The sequence below is a fragment of the Phacochoerus africanus genome, chromosome 9 (assembly GCF_016906955.1).
Source record: "Phacochoerus africanus isolate WHEZ1 chromosome 9, ROS_Pafr_v1, whole genome shotgun sequence".
NCBI classification, from domain to species: domain Eukaryota; kingdom Metazoa; phylum Chordata; class Mammalia; order Artiodactyla; family Suidae; genus Phacochoerus; species Phacochoerus africanus.
Window position 1 is genome coordinate 116,700,899 of NC_062552.1, and position 21,627 is coordinate 116,722,525.

Consider the following 21,627-nt stretch of genomic DNA (forward strand, 5'->3'; position numbering starts at 1 on the left):
AGGGGTCGAATCGGAACTATAGCTGCTGGCCTACACCACAGCCATAGCAATGCTGGATCTGAGCCGTGTCTGTGACCTACACCACAGCTCTCAGCAATGCCGGATCCTTAACCTGCTGAGCGAGGCCAGGGATCACACCCAAGTCCTCATGGATGCTAGTTGGGTTCCTTAACTGCTGAGCCATGATGGGAACTCCGGTCCTGTTTCTTCTTGCAGAGGAAGCCCTGGGGGCTGGCGTGGGCAAGTTATTAGCTGGAAGCCCAGGGAAGGGGCTTATGTACATGGATTTAGAGTCAACTCTCCCAGTGGCTCCAGAATCCTTATGGGGACTCCCCCCCAAGTCCCCTCTGACCTCACCTCCTCCCAGTTCCTGCCACCCCGAGGCTTCCTCGGGGTTCCTCCTGGATCAGGCCACTCAGGGCCTGATCCTCAAGGCCTTTGCTGCCCCTGTGTCTGGCATCTCTTCCCGAGGGGTCTGCATCCAGGTATTCACTCGAGGTCTCCTTTTTGATGAGGGGTCCCCTGGCCCCAGCCCTTTGCTTTCCTGGCTGGCACACAGCACCATCCAACCTCCCTTCCATCTGCCTGTTTCCCTTGGCCATGGTCTAACTCCTCTCCCTAAAGATGAGGGATTTTTCTTCTTTTTCAGCTGTTTTGTTCTCTGCTCTAATCCAGTGCCTAGAACAACAGCTGGTGCTTGCAGGTCCTCAGAAAATATTCACAGGACTAGTGAATTCGAGGCAAACTTCCTCCTTTCTCCCAGAGCTTCTTTGTTTGATCAGGGTTGGATCTACAGGAGAAAATGCGGACCCTTGTCCCAAAAGCCCAGGTCCCATGAGGCCACCCTGCAAAAGGAGGACTCTTCCAGCCCACCCCTCCCCCCACTGCACAGATGCGGAAACTGAGACCCTAAGATGGAACAGACTTGTCGATGGACTTAACCAAGCTACCTCAGCCTAGTTAGTGGCCAGGAGGAAACGGGAGCCAATTGCCCTCACTCCAGCTGCTGTTGGAGCCCTAATTGGCCTCTGGGGGAGGCCCCGGGCCAAGCGAGAAGTTTTAAGGATGATTATAAAGATTTTTGATGCCAGAAGATATTTTCGTGTTTCCAAGGGGAGTTGGAAGAAGCAAACAGGCCCAGAATGCTTCTTTTCTGGGTAATTGCGGCCTCCCCTGTTTTTTACTGCTTTCCCAGAGGAGATGCTGGACCACAGTCTGGGGCCTGGGAAGAGGTCACATCAGTGTGAGCTGCCCCGCCCGGGCCTTGAGCTCCAAAACAGACCCAACTGCACAGCTTGGACGTCCCTGTGGCTGCCCTGCTACCCCTCCCAGACCCGAGATGCCTGGGCTGCCTGGGACATTCCTGTCGCCCTGGTGACCTGGCACGCTCTTCCGGGTGGACCCAGAGGGGACAACCTATAAGTACCCCCAGCATCCCCAGCATTGCGGGGGGAGCGTCAGAGGAGGGAATTTTTAGCACCCTGACATTGCTCTCACTGCAAAGGTGGAACCACTTGCTGGGGTCAGAGGGCAGCAGGACCCAGGAGTCCGGAGGAGACTCGTCTTTCTAGTCTGGTCTCTGCAAAACCCAGCACCGCCAGGCCTGTTTATCCCGCACCTCCCAGCCTCCCCAGCACGCAGAGACCAGCCGGGACCCCACCCTCCTCTTTAGGAAGTGATCCTTTCTCCCCCAGACTCCTGGGTCCTGTTGCCCTCTGACCCCAGCAGGTGGTTCCACCTTTCTGTGCCTCTGACAGAGCGCATCCTGGCCTCCCCCTCCCCCTAGGCGGCTCTGAACAGCAAACACCAGCCTGATCTCTGGTGCCAGGGACACAGGACTAAGGAGAGGCCACATCTTCCTGGCTTTATAACGACCCCCTTCTGCCTGATTTAGGTCTTCACCCCTGCAGATACCCTGAGAGATTTTGTTCCTCGGGGAGAAGGCAGACAGGCCACACAGGCTCACCCGACCTAGGATTCGAGGCACCGAGATGCTGTTCCTCCTTTTCTGGAATCAAAACTCACCTGCCAGTGTTGGGCGCGGGGCTGGGTAGATGAAGATGCTGAGGCGGACCTGGAATCTCGTAAACTGAACTTGTACTTTGCCTTGCTGTTCCTCAGGCCTGTGATTTTTCCTCCTCCTCCCCCCCGCCCGGGACCCTGACCTGTCATGGGGGGGTCATCTTAGGGGTCAGGGAGTGTTGACTGGGAGGGTCACAAGAGAGCCTTCTGGAAATGTCTAAAAGCAATATAACACAAACCCACATGTGGTTTTAAAATTACTAGTCGCAGGAGTTCCCATTGTGGTTCAGCAGTAACAAACCCGACGAGTATCCATGAGGATGTGGTTTCAATCCCTGGCCTCGCTCAGTGGGTTATGGATCCAGGGTTGCCGAAAGCTGTGGTGTAGGTCACAGATGCAGCTCGCAGATGTTGCTGTGGGTGTAGGCCGGCAGCTGCAGCTCTGATTCGACCGCTGGGCTGGGAACCTCCACATGCTGTGGGTGTGGCTCTAAAAAGAGGAAAAGAAAATAAATAAATTTTCTAGTAGCCACACTAAAAAAAGAAATAGGTGGAATTCATTTTAATGCTGTTATATTTATCCCAATATATAAAAAACCTGTCATTTCAACATGTAATTGGTGTAAAACATTAATGAACTAGTTTATGCTAATGAGCTGTTTTCATACCAAGTCTGAAATCCTGTGTGTATTTTTACACTTATAGCACATCTCAGTACAGACAACTCACTTTTTCCCCTGCTTTCTAATTCATTTTTTTCCAATTTTGTGTTCCTTTAATTTCCTGTAGCACCTTGGTAATGTTGAAAACAAAAATACAAATACAAGGATGTACTCATTTAACATAATATGCATGAGTTGCAGGCAACTCACTTTTTCCCCCTGCTTTTGTTAATTTTATTTTTTCTAATTTTGTGTTCATTTCCCGTAGCACCTTGGCAATGGTGAAAACAAAAATACAAATAGAATAATCGCAAGGATGTACTCACTTTAACATAATGTGCGTGGGCATGCAGCCAACTCACTTTTAAGAGCTCACATAGCTAGTGGCTGTGGTATGGACAGCATAGCGCTCTGTCATGATCTGGGTTATAGTTACACGGGTATAGACATATGTACAAATTTGTCTAGCTGTCTACTAAAAACTGGTGCATAGTTTACTGTGTAAATTTTAGTTTCTTTTCATTTTCTTCAGGGTTCTGCTCCAATGCTGGTGTTTTCCTGAACCCACTCTGGGTTGGAATTAGCTACTTCCATTGCTCCGTGCTCCTGTTAGGTTTACTCCAATCTTGTGCTACAGCTGGTTGTTTCCATGCATGTCTTTCTCGTTTTATTATAAATGCTTTAAGATGAAGGTCATGGTTTGCTCATTTTTTAATTCCTCAAAAGGCCCCTGGCTATATAGATGCTGAATAAATAAGCATGGTTGAATTGAATCCCCGTTGGCTGTAAACCCCGCTCCGGGCTGGCAGCAGGATGGCCTGATCGTTTGATTCTGTTCTCAGTCCTATTCCAGATGCTGGCAAAGGAGAAGAGCAGGAGGAGGAAGATGACGTGGGGCCTTGTCTGCCGGTTGCTCCCAAGAACTGCCTTCCTCGCCGGGGCATCAGCGTCCTGGAGAAGCTCGTCAGAACATGCCCGGTGTGGCTGCAGCTGGGTCTGGGCCAGGCGGAGGTGGCCAGGATCCTGCAGCAGGAGGCGGCCGGGGTGAGTCGTGGTCTCTCCACCTGGTGGCTGGTGGGTGGGCACAGCTGTAAGGAGCTGCTCCAGCTCCTACGAAGCAGATGCCCTCTGGACAGCTGTCTACCTGCTCTCTTTTCCTAGATTTATCAGCTTTTCCACCAGAACTCAGGAGCAAGGGGCTGGTGGCAGGGCTAAGTTTCTGCTTTGGAGAATGGGTGTCCCGCCAGAGAAGTGCGTAGCTGGTGGGGCCGGTGGGGCCTTGGGGTGCCTGAGAGGAGGAAGCGATACTTGGAGAATTCAGCCAGGCATCCAGGGACTGGAGAGTATCAGAGCCGGAGGGAGCTGAGGAATCATTTTGCATCCGCTTATTGTCCATGTCAAAATGAGGGGCCAGGGGATGGAATTCAAAGACTTTTTGGAGTTAGGCTCTGTGAGTTGGGAAAAGGCTTCGATCTTCTGAGCCTCACCTTTCTCATTTAGCAATGAAGCCACTGATGGTCTTTTCCTCCCCGTGGTGTAAGCATCACAGAGGAAGATAGATAAGAGGATGAACGATGAGTCAGAGCTCATCAAATGCCACCGCCTTCCACCGCACCCCCACGCATTTTCTCTTACATGCTGTTTCCTTTAACAATTTTTTTTTTTTGTCTTTTTGCCATTTCTGGGCCGCTCCCGCAGCATATGGAGGTTCCCAGGCTAGGGGTTGAATCGGAGCTGTAGCTGCCAGCCTACGCCAGAGCCACAGCAACGCGGGATCCGAGCCGTGTCTGCAACCTACACCACAGCTCACGGCAACACCGGATCCTTAACCCACTGAGCAAGGGCAGGGATCAAACCCGCAACCTCATGGATACTAGTTGGATTTGTTAACCACTGAGCCACGACGGGAACTCCTTTAACAAATTTTTAATTCAAGTTTTAAAGTGATATCTCTATGTATTTATCATAAAAAAAATCAATATGGACAGAAGTGATCAAGTAAGAGGTAAAATGTCTGCTAAAGATCTTTGCCGCCTCCTCCTTGTCACCCGACCTGTTTCCCAGAGGTCTTTGTTCACTTGGGGCTTTTTAAAAATTGAGGTGAGGCATTCCCACCATGGCTCAGCGGAAAGGAATCTGACTAGTTTCCCTGAGGATGCAGGTTTGATCCCTGGCCTCACTCAGGGGGTTAAGGATCCAGCGTTGCCGTGAGCTGTGGCGGAGGTCCAAGACACAGCTCAGATCTGGCGTTGCTGTGACTGTGGCATAGTCTGGCGGCAACAGCTCCAATGAGATCCCTAGCCTGGGAGCCTCCATATGCCAAGAGTGTGGCCCTAAAAAGACAAAAAAAAAAAAATTTTGAGGTGAAATTCACATAGCATGAAATTAGCCATTTTTTTCTGATTTACTTATCTTTTAATATTTTTTCCATTATATGTTGATTTACAGTGTTCTGTCAATTTCTACTGTACAGAAAACTGACTCAGTCAAATATATATATATATACACACATACACACATATATTATATATACATATATATTCTATTTCTCACATTATCCTCCATCCTGTTCCATGACAAGTGACTGGATATAGGTCCCTGTGCTATGCAGCAGGATCTCATTGCTTATCCACTCCAAATGCCATTATTTGCATCCATTAACCCCAGACTCCCAGTCCACCCCACCCCCTCCCCCCCCAGCCATTTTTTTATGTTAACATTTTTAAAATTAAAGTAGAGTTGATTTACAATGTTGTGTCAGTTTCTGCAGTACAGCACAGGGACCCAGTCATACACACACATACATTCTTTTTCTTACACTATTGTCCATCATGTTCTATCCTAAGAGCCTGGGATACAGTTTCCCTGTGCTGGACAGCAGGACCTCATTGCTTATCTATTCTAAATGGAATAGTTTGCACCTACTAACCCCAAACCCCCAGTCCGTCCCACTTCTTCCTCCCTCCCCCTTGGCAACCACAGGTCTGTTCTCCATGTCTGTGAGTCTGTTTCTGTTTTGTGGATAGGGTCCTTTGGGCCATAAAATTAGCCATTTTTAAGTGCACACTTTTGCACGTTCCCAAGACTGCATCCACTACCTCTACCTCATTCCAAAACATGTCATCACCCAGACAAAGTCCCATGTCCATTGGGCAGTCACTCCCCCTTCCTTCCTCCCTGGCCCCCAGCAGCCACCAGTCTGCTTCCAGAAGTCATTTCTGCTCAGGTGTGTGGAGTATCTTCCCACATTCCTCTTCCACACAGACTCCCATATCTATAGCAGCTGAGAGTCACCAAGTACTTACTGTGTTCTGGGCTCTGAGTTCTCCACTTAATTAGCCCAGTTTATCCCACAGCAGCCCGCTGAGGTAGGTATTACAAATATGCCCATTTCACAGATGAGGTAACTGAGATATGCAGCGGTTCAGTGACCTCCCTGAGAAAGCAGAGTGAGCAAGTGCCTGAGCTGGCATTTGAACCCAGGCAGTGGGGGTGTCCCCGTGCTGTATTGTACACACATGGGTTTTATTTGACATTGATGGAGTCGCATCCTTTCACTGTCTTTGCTGTTCTCACTTTCAGTGTGGTGGGTGTGGCTACACACTGTGTCCAGGTAATAGTCCAGGCTCCTAAACACAGGGGGCTCAAGTGATGAGTGGACTTGCTGACCTTGGACTAGATACAATCCATCAAGTTGGCAATTGCAACTTGAGAATGAGAATTGCAAGTTGAAAATGAGAAGTACTGGAACTTATGGGGTCTCCAGTCCCACAGAGTCACACAGAGGCTCCCACCATTGTGAGTGAGAAGCATAGAGGCCTGAGGGCCCAGCACAATCCTGGCAGAATCCTGATATGGTGGCAGGTCCCCTGTGTGCCAGCCCAGCCCCACCTGGGCAGCAGGGTCTGCCAGGGGGGTTGGAGGTAGGAGGCAGGAAGGCTTTGGTCCTCAAGGAAACGAGATCTCTTGTTTCATTCCTCCACCTGAAGCCTTTCAGTTCTGAACTAAGAGCTTCAGAGCTGATGACAAACCCGGTTAGAAAATAAAATTGGGAGTTCCTGTCGCGTCGCAGTGCAGCAGAAACGAATCCGACTAGGAACCGTGAGGGTGTGGGTTCAACCCTGGCCTCGCTCAGTGGGTTAAGGCTCTGGCAGAGCTGTGAGCTGTGGTGTGGGTCGCAGACTCAGCTCAGATCCCCTGTTGCTGTGGCCATGGTGTAGGCTGGCGGCAACAGCTCCGATCTGACCCCTAGCCTGGGAACTTCCATATGCCGTGGGTGCAGCCCTAAAAAAAAAAAAAAGAAAAGAAAGAAAAAAAAGAAAATGGGAGCTCCTGCCAGCAGGTGTTGCAGGCAGCATTCCCAGGCTGCAGCCCGGCCCATCGTCCACCCCTGCATTAGGTTCTGAGGGGATTAGCATCCCACCCTTCTCAGGGGGGATGTAGCTGAAAAACAGGCCCAAGTGCAAGGCCGTGATGACAAGGGCTGGTCATTTTCTGGGCCTTTCTCGGGTGGACCAGACAGTGCGGACCCGACTTGGGAGAGGGTGTCCAAGGCGAGCTGAGCGGGTGTAAGTCAGGCCCACTTTGTCAAAGGGCTCAGTCCTCCTTGACAAAGTTCCAGGTGAGCCCAACTCAAAATAACAATAGTGGTTCTACATGGAGAACGCTTGTTAATGTCTGGCCCAAGTACTGCAGGAGTGTCCCCCATTCAGTCCTCCCAGTCATCCTGTGAGGCGGACTCTGCTGTTGATCTCACTTCACAGATAATGACACTGAGGCTAAGAGGATGCCCTGGTTGGGGCTTCTCCAGAAGCGCCCCCGTCCTGACCGCAGGACGAGGATGAAGGCAAGTGGTTTATTTGGGAAGGGACCCCAGAGACTACCAGCGGGGGAAATAAGACAAAGAAGGGAAGGCAACTTGTAAAGCTGTGTCCATGCAAGTTACCCCGGGGACGCATGGAGCTGAAGGTGGCGCAGACAGTTTGGGAGCCAGAGTGGAACACACATCTCAAGGTCATCCCACCCAGAGGGGAGGAGGAGCTGGTATTATCCACTGACTCCTGATAGCCATTGGGTCAAGGCTGTGGGGGGTGAGGATTCATGTCCAGCACCTCCTGTCCATCCTCCGAAGGAGAAGATCTGACTCTGGCCAGAACCAGCCCGTGGGCCAAGCGATGCCAAAGTGGCTGTTGGAAGCAGCACTGGGGTCCCCACCACAAAGAGAGGGTGCCAGGGCGCATGGCGGGCCACCAGCAATATCCGCCCTGAGAGTGAGGTCACCCGTTCAGGGTCACACCGCTAGTGAGTCACAGAGCTGAGACTTGGTCCCAGTCCTAGCTAAGCCAGTGCACCCCCCTCACAGGGGCAGTGGGTGAGTAGCAGGAAAGAAAAAGTAATGTTTTGAGGAGTTCCTGTCATGGCGCAGTGGAAATGAATCTGACTAGGAACCATGAGGTTACGGGTTCGATCCCTGGCCTCACTTCAGTGGGTTAAGGATCCGGCGTTGCCATGAGCGGTGGTGGAGGCTGCAGACACGGCTCAGATCTGGTGTTGCTGTGGCTGGGGTGTAGGCCGGCAGCAGCAGCTCTGATGAGACCCCTAGCCTGGGAACCTCCATATGCCATAGGTGTGGCCGTAAAAAAAAAAAAAAGACAAAAACAAAGGAAGTAATTTTTTGAGGTTAATGCCAGATGGGCTTAAGTGTGAGGCCTCTTTATGAAGATGGGTAAAATATGATCCTGTCCTCTCAGAGGGTCTGGTGGGGACTCCAGGCGTGGATATGAATGACAAGACATGGAGAGGGGTGTCTAAGTGCTGTGTGAAAGGCGGGACGGCGGTGACCTGGAGGAGGGAGGGAGCATGTCCAGGTGGGGTGATCTTGGCTGACTTCCTGGAGGAGGCAGTTGCTGAGATGGATGGGCAGGATTGGGATGAGGAAGCTGAGAGGATTTTGGAGAGTGGGTGGGTGATGGGCCAGCACAGGCTGAGCCCCAGAGGTGGGCATGAGCCAGGCTGGGGCACATGGGAATGGATGGCTGGAGCCAGCTGGAGTTGCTGGAAGACAGGACCACGTGGCATTCATTGCTTTGTGATGCCAGCTTCTGGCTCAGGCCTGGGTGCAGAATAGCTCTGGCTCAGAGTGTCCATTAGAACAAAGGAAGGAGGAAAGATGGGAAGGGTGGGGCTAGTTCTGGAGACCTGGCAAAGCCCGGCCAGCCATTCAGAGCCTGCCTGCAGTAAGGGGCAAAGCCACGTAGCTGAGTTTACTTTCCAGGTGAGCACCTGTCACACAAGGGCTTAAGTCTTAATCCCAGCCTCCGTGATTGCAAGAGGCCCAGATACCTCTTTACCGCAAGTAGGGGACGTTACCCAGGCTGCTGTTCTACAACCCAGGGGCTGAGTAAAGAAAACAGAAAACCTCGGGCTGGGACCCCAAGTGACACCCCTGTCGGGAGCCTTGAATCCAATCCCAGGAGGAGACCACAGGCTACTGTTAAGACTGACGGTGGTGGGAGTTTCTGTTGTGGCTTAGTGGGTTAAGGACCCTACATAGTCTCCATGAGGATGCAGGTTCGATCCCTGGCCTCAATCAGTGGGTTAAGGATCCGGCATTGCCATGAGCTGTGGTGGAGGTCACAGACACGGCTCAGATCCCACGTTGCTGCAGCTGTGGTGTAGGCCGGCAGCTGCAGCTCCGATTCAACCCCTAGCCTGGGAACCTCCATGTGCCGCAAGTGCGGCCCTAAAAGAAAAAAAAGAGAGACTGAGGGTGATGGGCAAGGGAGGTCAGCCAGGCCCTTCCCACTGTTGCCCACTCACTGCCCCCACTGAGGGTGAGGGGGCAGGTCAACCCTGTTGGTAACAGAATCTGAACAGATGCCCCTTCTGTTAAATTCTCTTCCCTCACACCTCACTCCTCCCTGCAAGCTTCTGTATTTTTAAGCAGAAGCAAAGCCCTAAAGGTCACGCTCTGCTATAAAGATGGGCCAGCTTTTACCCAGAGTTGTTCCTGGGCGCCATCTTTTTGATCCTCACGGCAACCTCTTTCTGGCTGGTGCCATTAGCATCCCCATTTCCAGATAAGGAAACAAAGGCACAGAGACGTTAACTCACTTGCCTGAGCTCACACAGCTAATAAGAGCAGAGTCTGCATGGTGTGAGCTTCGGGGATGCTGGGAAGGCCCTTTGCCGCATGAGATCCCATAGACCTGCATGGAATTGCACCAGTGCAATGGCTTCATCGTTTTGAAGATAGAGACGCTGGGTGGCCCCCAGGCTGTGAGAGCTCAGAGGGTCTTCGGAGGTCCCCTGGACCCACCCCTCGCGGCTCCAGTGAGAGACAGCGCTTCCTTGTGTCCAGGGCCAGTGGTCAGGAGATGGAGGATCTGGCCCCTTTGTCCCCTTTTCCTGCAGCCTGCTTCTCTGATAAGGTGCTGGAAACGTATTGGCCCATTTTTGACCTGCATGTCTCCTGAAGCAAGGCACTCAAAAGCCACCTTTATTCATTGTGCACCCAAACTGGGAGGAGGGGGTATATATATATATATTTTTGTTTTATTTTAGAAGGTTTCAATTGACAGAAAAAATTATCAAGATCGTACCGAGAGTTCCCATGAACTCCTCCCCCGTTTCTCCCACCGTTCACCTCTAGCGCTGGTGTGGTACGTTTGTCACAATGAATGAGCCAGTGTTGATACATTCGTAGTAACTAACGCCCACACTTCATTCAGATTTCCAGGCTCCCCTCCAGGGCACCGCATCACCTTCAGTCCTCAGGTCTCCTGAGGCTCCTCTTGGCTGCGGGTCTGTCAAACTGTCTTTGTTTGATGACCTTGACATTTTTGAGGAATACGGATCGGTGTTTTGTAGACCATCCCTCAATCGGGATTTGTCTGATGGTCAGGCAGGGCTCACGGGCTTGTGGAGGAAGATCCCAGAGGCCAAGTGCCATTCTTGTCGCCCCTTGTCCAGGGTACATACCATCCACATGACTTCTCACTGTTGATGTTGACCTTGGCCACTGGTCCGTTTTCTCTGTTGCAAAACTACCTCTGCCCGCCTCTTCCGGACCTTTGGAAGGACGTCACTTGGCACAGCCCCCACTCGGAGTCGGGACTTAGGCGCCCTCCGTAAGGGCAGAGGATGTGCATGAATTATTTGAAATTCTTCTGCACGTGGGATTTGTCTCTTCTTCACCACTTATTTACTTATTCAGTCATTTGCTTATATCAATATGGACTGATAGATATTTATTTTATGCTTTGAGTTATAATCCAGTACTACTCTTATTTTCTTGCTCAAACTGTTCCAACTTTGGCCACCAGGAGCTCTTTCAGTTATCTTCCGTGTCCCTTGACACACGCCCATCATTGTGTGTGTGTTTGTGTGTGTGTTGGAAGGGTCCCCATTTTTTTATTAAAGTATAGTTGATTTACAATGTTATGCTAGTTTCTTCTGTACAGCAAAATGACTCGGTCGTACACACACACACACATATATATATATTCATTTTTTGTATTATTTTCCATCATGCTCTTTCCCAGGAGATTAGCTATAGTTCCCTGTGCTGTACAGTAGGACCTTATTGTTTATCCAATCTAACTGTAACCATTTGCTCATCATGTGTGTGTGTGTGTGTGTGTGTGTGTGTGTGTGTGTGTGTGTGATCAGATGGTTTATGGAGCACTTCCTCACTTCCTGACACTACAAGATGCTCCAGCTTGTCTTGTGTGTTCTTGCCCCGTTCTAGGATCAGCCATTTCTCCAAGGAGCCCTTGTTCCTTTCACTGGGGATAATATTAGAAACCAAGATCCGGGTGCTCCGTGCTATTGACGTGTCATTGCTTCTAGACCAAGAGGTGGTCGGTTAGTGAAAGAAACCTCTCGTAAGATTGCTTTTTGTCATTAGGGGTGAACTCAAAGACTGCCATAACTTGAGTTGCGATGTGGGCCGGCCACTTGGGTGGTTCAAGGCATCTTCCGCTGCTCTGAGCCTAAGGAATACCCGTTCTGTTCAATAGTAGTTCGGCGAAAGCATCCGTGAAGCCCCTTTCCTGCTCCTTCAGTCAGCAGATGTGCTGTGTGCCAAGCGCCACCTCTCATCTTTCCAGCAGCCCTGCAGAGCAGGGGGCAGCTCTCTTTTTTTCTAAGTGAGGACACTCAACTCCGACGTAAGGAGCCTGCTCTGAGGAAGATGGCCAGGCGATGGAGAGTGATGCAAACCCACCAACTGGCTGGGCTTTTTTTAAGTGTCTCAGTCTCATCCCCAGAAATGCTGATTTCTTTGGCTTAGAGTGAGGCTCACCCCCTAGGTGAATCTGATGTGCAGGCAGGATTGAGAAACTCCACCCCACACCACGCTATAACCTCGTTAGAAGGAATGGGAAAGGTGGACCCCATGTGTCTAGAGTGGGCTTGGCCACTGGCCTCTCAACCTCAGCGGACCCAGGAGCCCCTGCCTTTGTGATTTCTAGGAAGAACCAGCCTCTTCTTCTCCTGCCCTAAAGAGCGTGATTGGAAATTTTCCCCAAGAAACTGGAAAATAGTTCGAAAATAACAAAAGTGGAAAAGCAGACAGCTCTGGATTATCCAGGCCAAAAAAGGATAGTAAAAACAAAACCATTTATAGTGTATTTTGCCTTGGGTTTTTATGTATTTATTTGGAGAGGAGGAGGGGAGTGCCAGGGCTGCATCATTTTCTCCCTGAGCATATTCTGTCCCAGCTGCTGCTGAAATCAGCTGGTCTTACCAAAACCCACACTGGCTGAAAGTGGGCAGGGAGGGACTCCCACGCCAGCCCAGGGCTCAAACCTCCCGGATTGCAGTAATTTATCCATGAAACTCACCCTCATGCAAGCCTTTGGGGTTTAGGAAAGACCCCAGGACACTGAGGCTGGGAGAGAATCTTCTAGAAGGAAGGAATCCTGGTCCCTTGAGTCCCCTCCCTCACAAGACTGGAAAAGCCAGCTCGGAGAGGGAAAGGGACTTGCTGAAGGGCACAGCAAACCAGAGTCAGACCTGGGAGGGACCTCATGTCCTGCCTGGCAGCCCAGGGCTCTGACCACGACCCCACTGTCGTTGGGGGGGAGGGGCAGGGCAGTCCTAGCTCTCCACAGAAAACTGGGCCCTCAGCATGGGCATGACACCCTTCAGTTTGTACAGTTGGGGAAGAAGAAGGTTCTTTGGTTTTTGGCAAGTTCCTAATCCAGGGTCTTGGGGCAGCTGACAAAAGGGGCAAAAATAAAGAGAGAACAGCAGGAGGGGGCTGACTCCGATGTCAGCTCAGCAAGGCACCAGTCGACGCTGGTCCCCAGAGAGGAGAGAGGTGGCATGAGGACGCTGGGGCACAGCGACCTTGGCTGGGGGCCTGGTTAATCAGGGAAGGCTTTTGGGAGCAGTGACTCAGGGAGGGTCCCACTGTGGGCAGGAGCATGAGCTGCTCTGTTCCTTATAACCCCAACAGCCCACAGGCAAGGGTCCTGGGGGAGGACAGAGGAGGCCCCAATGCTGGACTTGTCACCTCATGTTGCCTCACTGCTCACCTTGGGCTCATCCTTCCATTCGGGCCTGAGATCTGAGACCACTAATGAGCATGTCTTTCCATGTCCAGGGTGCCCAGCACCCCACCAGGTTGCTTTTTGGGATCATGGAGCCATCCAAGAACCGGAGGACAGAATCACCACCTCCGTACAGCAGGGGGCTCTGAGGCAGGCAGAGATGCCGTGTGTTGGGTGCTTATATAGCAGGCACCCTACTGAAGTCATTCTGGTTCTTTCAAGAATCCTTGGAGGCACTGGATCAGCTGAGAATGCTTTCAGCTTCAAGTAATACCCAGCCTATGGTAGCTTCAGCCATAAAGCTACAATTGTTACCTAGTGAGGCTTTGGGGTGCATGGCTAGTTTAACAGTTCAGTGATGGCTTCGGGCCAGACCCAGGTTCTTCCCACCTTTCTGTTGCCCCATCTTTAAGGTTGGCTTTTTGTCCTCAGGATTGTTGCCTCATGATTACAAAATAGCAGCTGCAACTCCAGCCATCTCACCTTCTCAAAGGCAAGGGCTCACAGGCAAAAGGCTTTCTTCTCCTAGGCTCAGTCTTTTTGTCAGAGAACGGATGTTTTTCCAGATACCTACTGCCACCCCCTGACTGTGAGGGAGGCTAAAGGAGGAGGTGAGTGGCAGAGGGAAGCTGAATAGCCATGAGTGGCTTTGATCAATCAGGATTCATCATCTCCTGAGGCTGGATGCTTGGCACCCAGCAAGGAGAGGGAGGGACCTGCTTCTCGAGGAGCTAATTCATAGTGACGGGCAGGGCAGAACTTTTAAGATCCCATGTTGCAGAGGAAGAGGCAGCCCCAGAAAAGTCCCGCAGCTCAGAGTGGCCACCTGAAAGGGTGGATGTTAGGTGCTCAGAATTAGGGACCTGAACCCAGTCCTGGGGGACTTTCCACCCCTGTCTACACCGCTGCCCCAGCGAGTAGATAACACAGACGTGATGGCAAGAGATAAGTGAGATGTTTTTGGCAACACCTGGGTCTGCTTCTTGCTTCTCCACTTCCTGTTTGCATGGCCTTGGGTTTCTTTAACCTCTCTGTGCCCTGAGTCCTCATCCACCAGAGGGAACGGTAATAGTGCCTGCCTCTCAGGGGCTGTGGGGAGAGCTGGGTGACACCCAGTGTAAGGTGCCCACCCCAGAGTGCAGATGGCAGCCGCTGTTTTAGCTTCTGGCTCCTTATTCTCCACAGAGCCACTCTCTCGAGGAAATCCCTCATGAGTCTTTTTCACAAGAAACACGTGGCAGACTGATCCTCGGTTCTAGATGGAGACTGGGGGACTGAAGAATGTACACCAGCGGTGGGCGAGGAGGGTGGGGGCAGATGGAGAATGAGTCCTCCAAGGGCAGCAGTGGAGACCCGTGTATCCCGTCGGGTGCTTTCTGGGCAACATCGCGGCTGCTCCTTCCAACGCGGAGGAGTGGGGCTTTGGTTTCATGTCTTGTTTCTGCTGGGTGGTTGTGGGTGTCATCCCCATTTCCAGATCAGAACACTGAGGCTCAGAGAAGCTACAGCATTACGGGGGGCCATGGGGCTCATCGCTGGCTGCTCAGGGCCCTCCAGGAGCCCAAGACAATATGCAGCTGGGGGAAGGAGTTCTGTCCGAGGGCTCTCCTCTTCTTTCTTCCAGAGTGGAGAAATCTAGAAATAGTTACGGGCAGGGAGTGCAAGAGCCGGTTGGACAGCAGGGTGGCCCTGTGGGAGGTCCCAGTTGAGGCCGGCTGTCATGACTGGTCATCGCAGTCCCTGGGGGGAGCTCGTGGAGGGAGACCATCGGTAGAGTCAAATGTTTTTCCGTGGCCCTGGCCCTCCGTCGGTCTCTCCCTCCCTCTCGCTGGCAAAACAGCCCTCCGTTTAGGAGTCCTTATTCTCTTCTGTTTCAGCCTCTTGTATTTTCTTGTTGGGGGAAAAAAAAATAAGATTGGTGGCATTTGCCCTCATGGGTGCATGACCCCCAGTTTGAAAAACACTCCCTTTCCTCCTGATACTCCAGGGTGGCGTGGGGCGGCTCTGCCGTGCGCATGTGCTTCTGAACAAGTGACCCAAGGGGCTGAAAAGACAGGAACCCCCAGCTTGGTTTCTGTTCAAGGGGGCGCCCGCCCCAGCTCCTGCCCTGGCTCAGAGTCAAGGACACAAGTTTGCCCTCTGCTTTCCCAGGGCCACCACCAGCTCCAGTTTGGGCCTCCCTCCCAGTGCCCTGCTCCCCCAGGGCCAGCCTGGAGTTCACACCTTCCACACTCACTATGTACACACTTGCGCACACACACACACACACACTACGCTCTTGCCAATGACTCCTTGGCACCGACTGGATGTCCTGCAATTCAATTCAGTTCTGACACAACTCCCTGGAATGAATGCAGACCCTACAAGGTAAGGGAAAGGTCCCCCAAAAGACTGCCCTGACTGCAGATGGCAACAAAGTGGGGGAGCCCAGACTCCCCACATTTTCTGTCTGACTTGACTGAAAACATGACCCCTCTTTAGGTTTGACAATTCGCTAAAAAGACTCAGAAAACTCACTGTATTTCTTATATGCTTATTATAAGCATATTATTACAGTTTATTATTAATAATACATATTATTATTACAGTTTTATTATAGAGTATACAACTCTGAGCTCCCTGGTGGCCTAGCGGTTAAGGACTCAGAATGGCTGCGGCTTGAGTCACTGCAGTGGCTCAGGTTCAGTCCCTGGCCCAGGAACTTCCACATGCCACAGGCATGGCCAAAGCAAAACAAAACAAAAACCCAGGATACTACTCAAGAGCAACTGAAGGAGAGACACACGGGGTGAGGTGGGGGGTGGGGGTGGGCATGGAGCTCCTATACCTTCTCCAGGTGGAATGGGGCACAACTCCCTCCCCACGTGTCCTTGGTGTGCTCACCAGTCAGGAAACTGAATCATTGCCCTGTGCTCGAACTCAGCCTGAGGTCAAGGTAGGCTGCAGCTCCAACCCTCTAGATACATGACTCTCTTGCTGGGGCAGCCCCTTCTTTGAATGCAAGGGCCCACCTGAGCCACCTGTTGGCAGAAGCTTAGGTATGGCCCAAAGGGGTCTTTGTGAATCAGGAAAGACCCCTATCACTCAGGAAATGCCATGGGCTTTTGAAACTCTGTGCCAGGAACCAGGGACAAAGACCAGATGTATCAATTACAGCACCCACACTCTCCTTCTCACACACTCATTCTCACACACACACACACACACACTCACTCCCACATCCCCCCTCTCATGCTGGTTCCCGTGGACCTGGGGGGTAGGAGGCAGTGTGGCCTTGGATCCGTGGAGCAGAGGCAAAGAGGCCCTCTTTGAAGACAGTACGTTCCTGGGGGCGGGTCACGTCCCAGTGGCCGCGTCAGTCCCGTGATGCCACAGCTCACAGTAGATGAGGCTGTGCCAGGAGGGCAGGCGTTGTGTGAGCAGAGGGCAGAGAGGCCTCTAGAGGCGAGCTGGCTTCCAGCCGGGGCACCAGCACCCCCCCATCTGTTCTCATTTCTGTCCCAGAAGCCTCCCGCCCTCCTCTCTCTCTCCGCTGCATTGTCCCACTCTCTCCACCTTGGCCTGGTGAGGAGAGAGGCCGCTAACTCATCTCTGACCGCAGTTCAGTGACCGATGGATGCGGCGTGTCCCTGTGTCCCAGGGGCACACTCTCACACAGAGCAGAAGCTGGAGCCAAGAGCCCGCCCTCTGTGGGCTGGGCGTGGGGCTCAGGATCTAGAGCCAAAGGGCCTGAGCTCAGATCTCAGCTCCTGCACTTACTCGCCTCACACCGCGGGCATCACCCGCCTCTCTCGACCTCAGTTTCCTCATCTGTAAAATGGGGATGATGACAGCAGCCCCTCTCACAGCTTTCACGTGTAAGATCAAGGAACCTAGGGAACTGGGGTTACATCTCGGGCAGACCAGGGGAGAATGTGTAGCTGCTGCTAGTCGATAATGGCATTGTAATATTTTATTAATTCTAATGACATTGTCTACATATATAATTTGGGGGGGTGGGGGCTTTTTAGGGCCACACCCTCGGCATATGGAAATTCCCAGGCTAGGAGTCAAGTTGGAGCTTTAGCTGCTGGCCTACGCCATGGCCATGCAGGATCTGAGCTGTATCTGTGACCTACACCACAGCTCATGGCAACACCAGATCCTCAACCCACAGAGTGAGGCCAGGGATCGAACCTGCATCCTCATGGATACCAGTCAGATTCATTTCTGCTGCACCACAACGGGAATGCCTTCTAATGACACTGTATTAGCAATTAGAATAATATAGCAATATGAGGAGTTCCCTTCATGGCTCAGTGGTTAACGAACCCAACTAGGACCCTGGCCCCGCTCAGTGGGTTAACAATCAGGCATTGACATGACCTGTGGTGTAGGTCGCAGATGCGGCTCGGATCCCGCGTTGCTGTGGCTGTGGTGTTGGCCAGCGGCTGTAGCTTCAATTAGACCCCTAGCCTGGGAACCTCCATATGCTGCAGGGCGGCCCTGGGGGAAAAAAAAAAAAATATATATATATATATATAGAGAGAGAGAGAGGAGAGAAGAGAGCGCGCGCGTAATATGATAATGATAAATAGTAATCAGTAATTTGGAGCATCTCCCAAGGGGCGGTGGGACAGTGTGCCATCTCTGCACTCCTCCAGAGCCTCTCATGCTGGGGGCCACGTCCTCTGGGGGCCCCACTGGCCCTGCTCCCCAGTCATCTCTCAGCACCTTTGGCCAGACTCCCTGTCTTCCAAACTCCAGAGAAGCCTGAGTGGGAGCAGCTTAGCCCCTGGGTGGGGAAAAGGGTGGAGGGAAGCTGGGTGGGGGAAACACCGTGACCAAATCCTTGCTCAGAAAAGGACGGGGGGAGGGCCAGCCCAGAGCAAGCCGTGCCCAAGGAGGCCGAGATGATTCCAGAAGGTGTCTGTCATCACCTGGACGAGCCTCGATGGGGCCAATGAAGACCAAAAAGAACATTTTTAAGCCACAGAGTTTGTGAAAGGAAGCAGGAGTGCCCTCCCATGATGGCCGTGGGAGGGCACGGTCCCGGGGCCACTGTGGGTGTGACAGTGGAAAACTTCAGAGTCACAGTCCCCTTAACTGAGCGGAACCCTTGGTTAGAGCAAGAGAAGTAAGAGCGAAGTGTCTATAAATACGCCAGCTCTGGGCAATGCTTGGTTACTAGAGCACAGATAGGTCCTCAGGGCCCAGAAGCATCATTTTTATGGACTTTTTTTGGCTGCACCCACTGCATGTGGAAGTTCCCAAGCCAGGTATTGAACCTATGCCACAGCAGCAACCCAAGCCACTGCAGTGACAACGCTGGACCCTTAACTCACTGTGCCACAAGGGAACTCTGAGGAGCATCATTTTTGCCTAAAGCAAATCTACAAGAGAAGAAAGGACAGGTCCCTCCCTGGGTGGGGTGTGTGGGACAGAGAGAGGCTGCGTGGCGTGGAGTCTGGGGTGTAGACAGCAGCATCCAGGGCTGAATCCCAACTCTGCTCCCTTCAGCTATGAGGCCTTGGCCCCGCAGAGCCTCCAGGGCATGTCCTGGGAGCCAAGCCCGCACGTGTATTTACTCAATCTTCGCACGAGCCCGAGGAGCCAGGTCCTGTTAAAGTCGGAGCACGCCTCAGTGTGTTCATCTGTGAAGTGGGGATGACAGCAAAACTTATGTCACAGGGTTATTTAGGGGACCAAGCAAGTGAATATATGCAAAGTAGTCACAACAGTTTCTGTCACAGAGAAAGCAGCATGTGAGTTATTCGCTTCTTTTGTTTCCATGGGGGAAAAAAGTGTGAATTGACTAACATCTACGATTATTTCCAGCTGCCTCCCCCAGAGCATATGTGCTGGGGTGTGAATTGAAATGCAACCTATACATCTGAATTTTTCCAAGGGTGGCCCCCAGACCACTGCCTGTACCAGATCCAGCTGATTGCAATCCCGACCCCCTCCTGCAATGAACCTGCGTCTCAGGGGCTGGGACCCAGGGATCCGAATTGGTTTAGTTGACCCCCTTCAATGAGCAAATGAGAAAATTGAGGCTCAAGGAGCCAGAGGACATGAGCCAGGGGACACTTGGCTCTTGGGGCAGAAGCTCTAGTTCTCTTGAGGGATGCTTGACTCCCCACCCTGCCTCTTTGTTTCTGGAACATTCCAGATGACGTCCATCTCACTGTTGTCCTTCTAACCTTCCCCCGCCCCCCAATCTGTGACTCACAAAGCTCCCTCTTCCCCCGTTGCAGGCGTTCCTGGTCTGCCGGGACAGCAGCTCGAAGCACCTGGTGCTCTGTGTCCACCTCCCTTCCCTGAACGGGAGTTCGTCCGAGGTGCTCGAATACACCATCAAAGAAGAAAAATCGAGTGAGTACCACGGCCCCGTTCTGCCTCCGACCACACAGCAGCAGCAGATGCTACACGTGGTAACCACAAGCCCTTCTCAGGCAAGAAGGGTTTAAAAATAGAAGAAGGGGGAAAAGCTTTCATCTGTTGAAGTTACTTGGCCCAGTTTGTTTTGAACTCAGTTTATCGCTCAAAGTCATTGTGAGTTTCCACTCGCCCAGGTCATGGCTTGTTGGCTCTGCTTCCTCAAGGTCTTGGTGAAATTTCCCCTTGTTAGCTCATGCTGGAGAAAGGGAGGAAAAGGCGAGAGCATGTCAGGGCCTCCCGGGCCCTAGTGACAGCTCCGCACACACTTAAACCATGATCTTGGATGAGTCACTTCACCTCTCTGAGCCTCGGTTTTCTCATCTGTCGAATGGAGATAATAGTCACTTCCTGTCCGTATCACAGGGACTTTGTGAGGGCCGAATGGGCAGGCACTTTGAAAGACAAAAATCCTGCATGTGCACAGGGCTGCTGGCTTGGGCCTCGTGGGAAAATGTTTAGGGGGCCTCCCATCAAGGGTGGGTTTGTACACAGTGAAACAGTTTGGGCTTCTCCTCCTCTCATAGGCCATGCCAGGTATTAAGATCCAAAAAGCTTGTGAGAAGAATCCATGGGGGAGTTCCCATTATGGTTCAGCGGTAACAAACCTGACTAGTATCCAAGAGGATGCAGGTTTGATCCCTGGCCTTGCTTAGTGGGTTAACAATCCGGCATTGCTGTGGCTATCTGCAGCTCCGTTTTGACCCCTAGCCTGGGAACCTCCATATGCCCCAGATGCGGCTCTATAAAGCAAAAAAAAAAAAGAAGAAGAAGAAGAATCTGTAGACTATTCCCAAGACCGGCTTAGGCTCTCTTCTAAAGGGATCCAGGTGTGTGGGGAGCTTTTACTCTTGGTTAGCAACAGAGTGACCAGAGTTAAGAAGATAAAATGTTTATCTTCTTAAGTTTAAGTACTTTATAAGTATTATAAGTATATATCAATTATACATCAGATAATTATATATTTACACAATTAAATATTATATGCATGTAAGAAATATTTGTTAAATATTTACTCAGTATTTTAAGAGTGCTTGTTTCTGAAAAGACGCTTGTGCCCGACACCGGGAAGATGCAAAGATGAAAAAATTCTGGCCTCAAGGGTCTCCCAGTCTAGTTGGAGGGTGGGAGACATGGGGATGGGAGAGACACAGACAGCAGCACTTGCAGTGCAGTGTGGCAGGTGTAACTCCAAAGTGACTTCTAGCGTGGGGGGGTGGCGCACAGAGGATGCAGGCCATGGTGGGAAGGATTCTGGGAGGGTGTGGAAGAGGAGGGCACACAGGCGGGTCCGGAAGGGTGAGCTGCAGAGGTGGAGGAGGAAGCAAAAGCAGGGGCGCCTTCCTGTTCTTGCCATACCCTGAACGGGTGAATGTAATTCACTCATTCGTCTAATCAACGAATAGGTATTAAGTGTCTGCTCCTTGTCAGGAGCTGTTGGGGACACAGCAGGGAACAAAACAGTTCCCGCCTCTGAGCACTTCCCCTGGTGGAGGGAGGAGATGATAAAGAGGTAAATGATGTAGGTGGTGCTCCAGTGGAGAGCCACGCCATGGAGAATAGAAGCAGGAAGATGAGCCACCTGCTGTAGTAGCAGCAAAAACATGGACCGGCTTAAACCCAGAAGAGGCTGGTTTCGCGCTCCTGTGCGAGATTCCTGGACAGTGGGAGAGGTTCATTCAGGGGCCCTGCTGACAGAGGCCCTGACACTTTGAGCAAGCAGCCTACAGGCTCCTACGTTGACCCCCTGCCCATAGGCTGGAAGGGAAAAGAGAGTGACCGAGGATTGTGGGCAGGTCTTACCCCCTGGGCCTGAAAGTGGGTGTGTCACGTTTGCGCACATCCCATTGGCTAGAGCTTGGTCACGTGGCCAGGCCCAACTGCAAGGGAGACTGGGAGATGTGGTCCAGGTATGTGTCCAGGAAGGGGCAGACAACCCCAATCTTGGTGAGTTGCTAGGAGTCTGCTCT

The 21,627-nt window shown here is 51.8% G+C and overlaps 1 protein-coding gene across 1 annotated transcript in view; it reads left to right on the forward strand.

Moving 5' to 3' along the window:
* RIN3 (Ras and Rab interactor 3) overlaps positions 1-21,627 on the forward strand; it is a 130,851-nt gene that overhangs the window by 38,858 nt on the left and 70,366 nt on the right. The window contains 2 exon segments of the mRNA XM_047796137.1: positions 3,527-3,728; positions 19,477-19,594. Coding sequence (XP_047652093.1) covers positions 3,527-3,728; positions 19,477-19,594 — 320 coding nt within the window.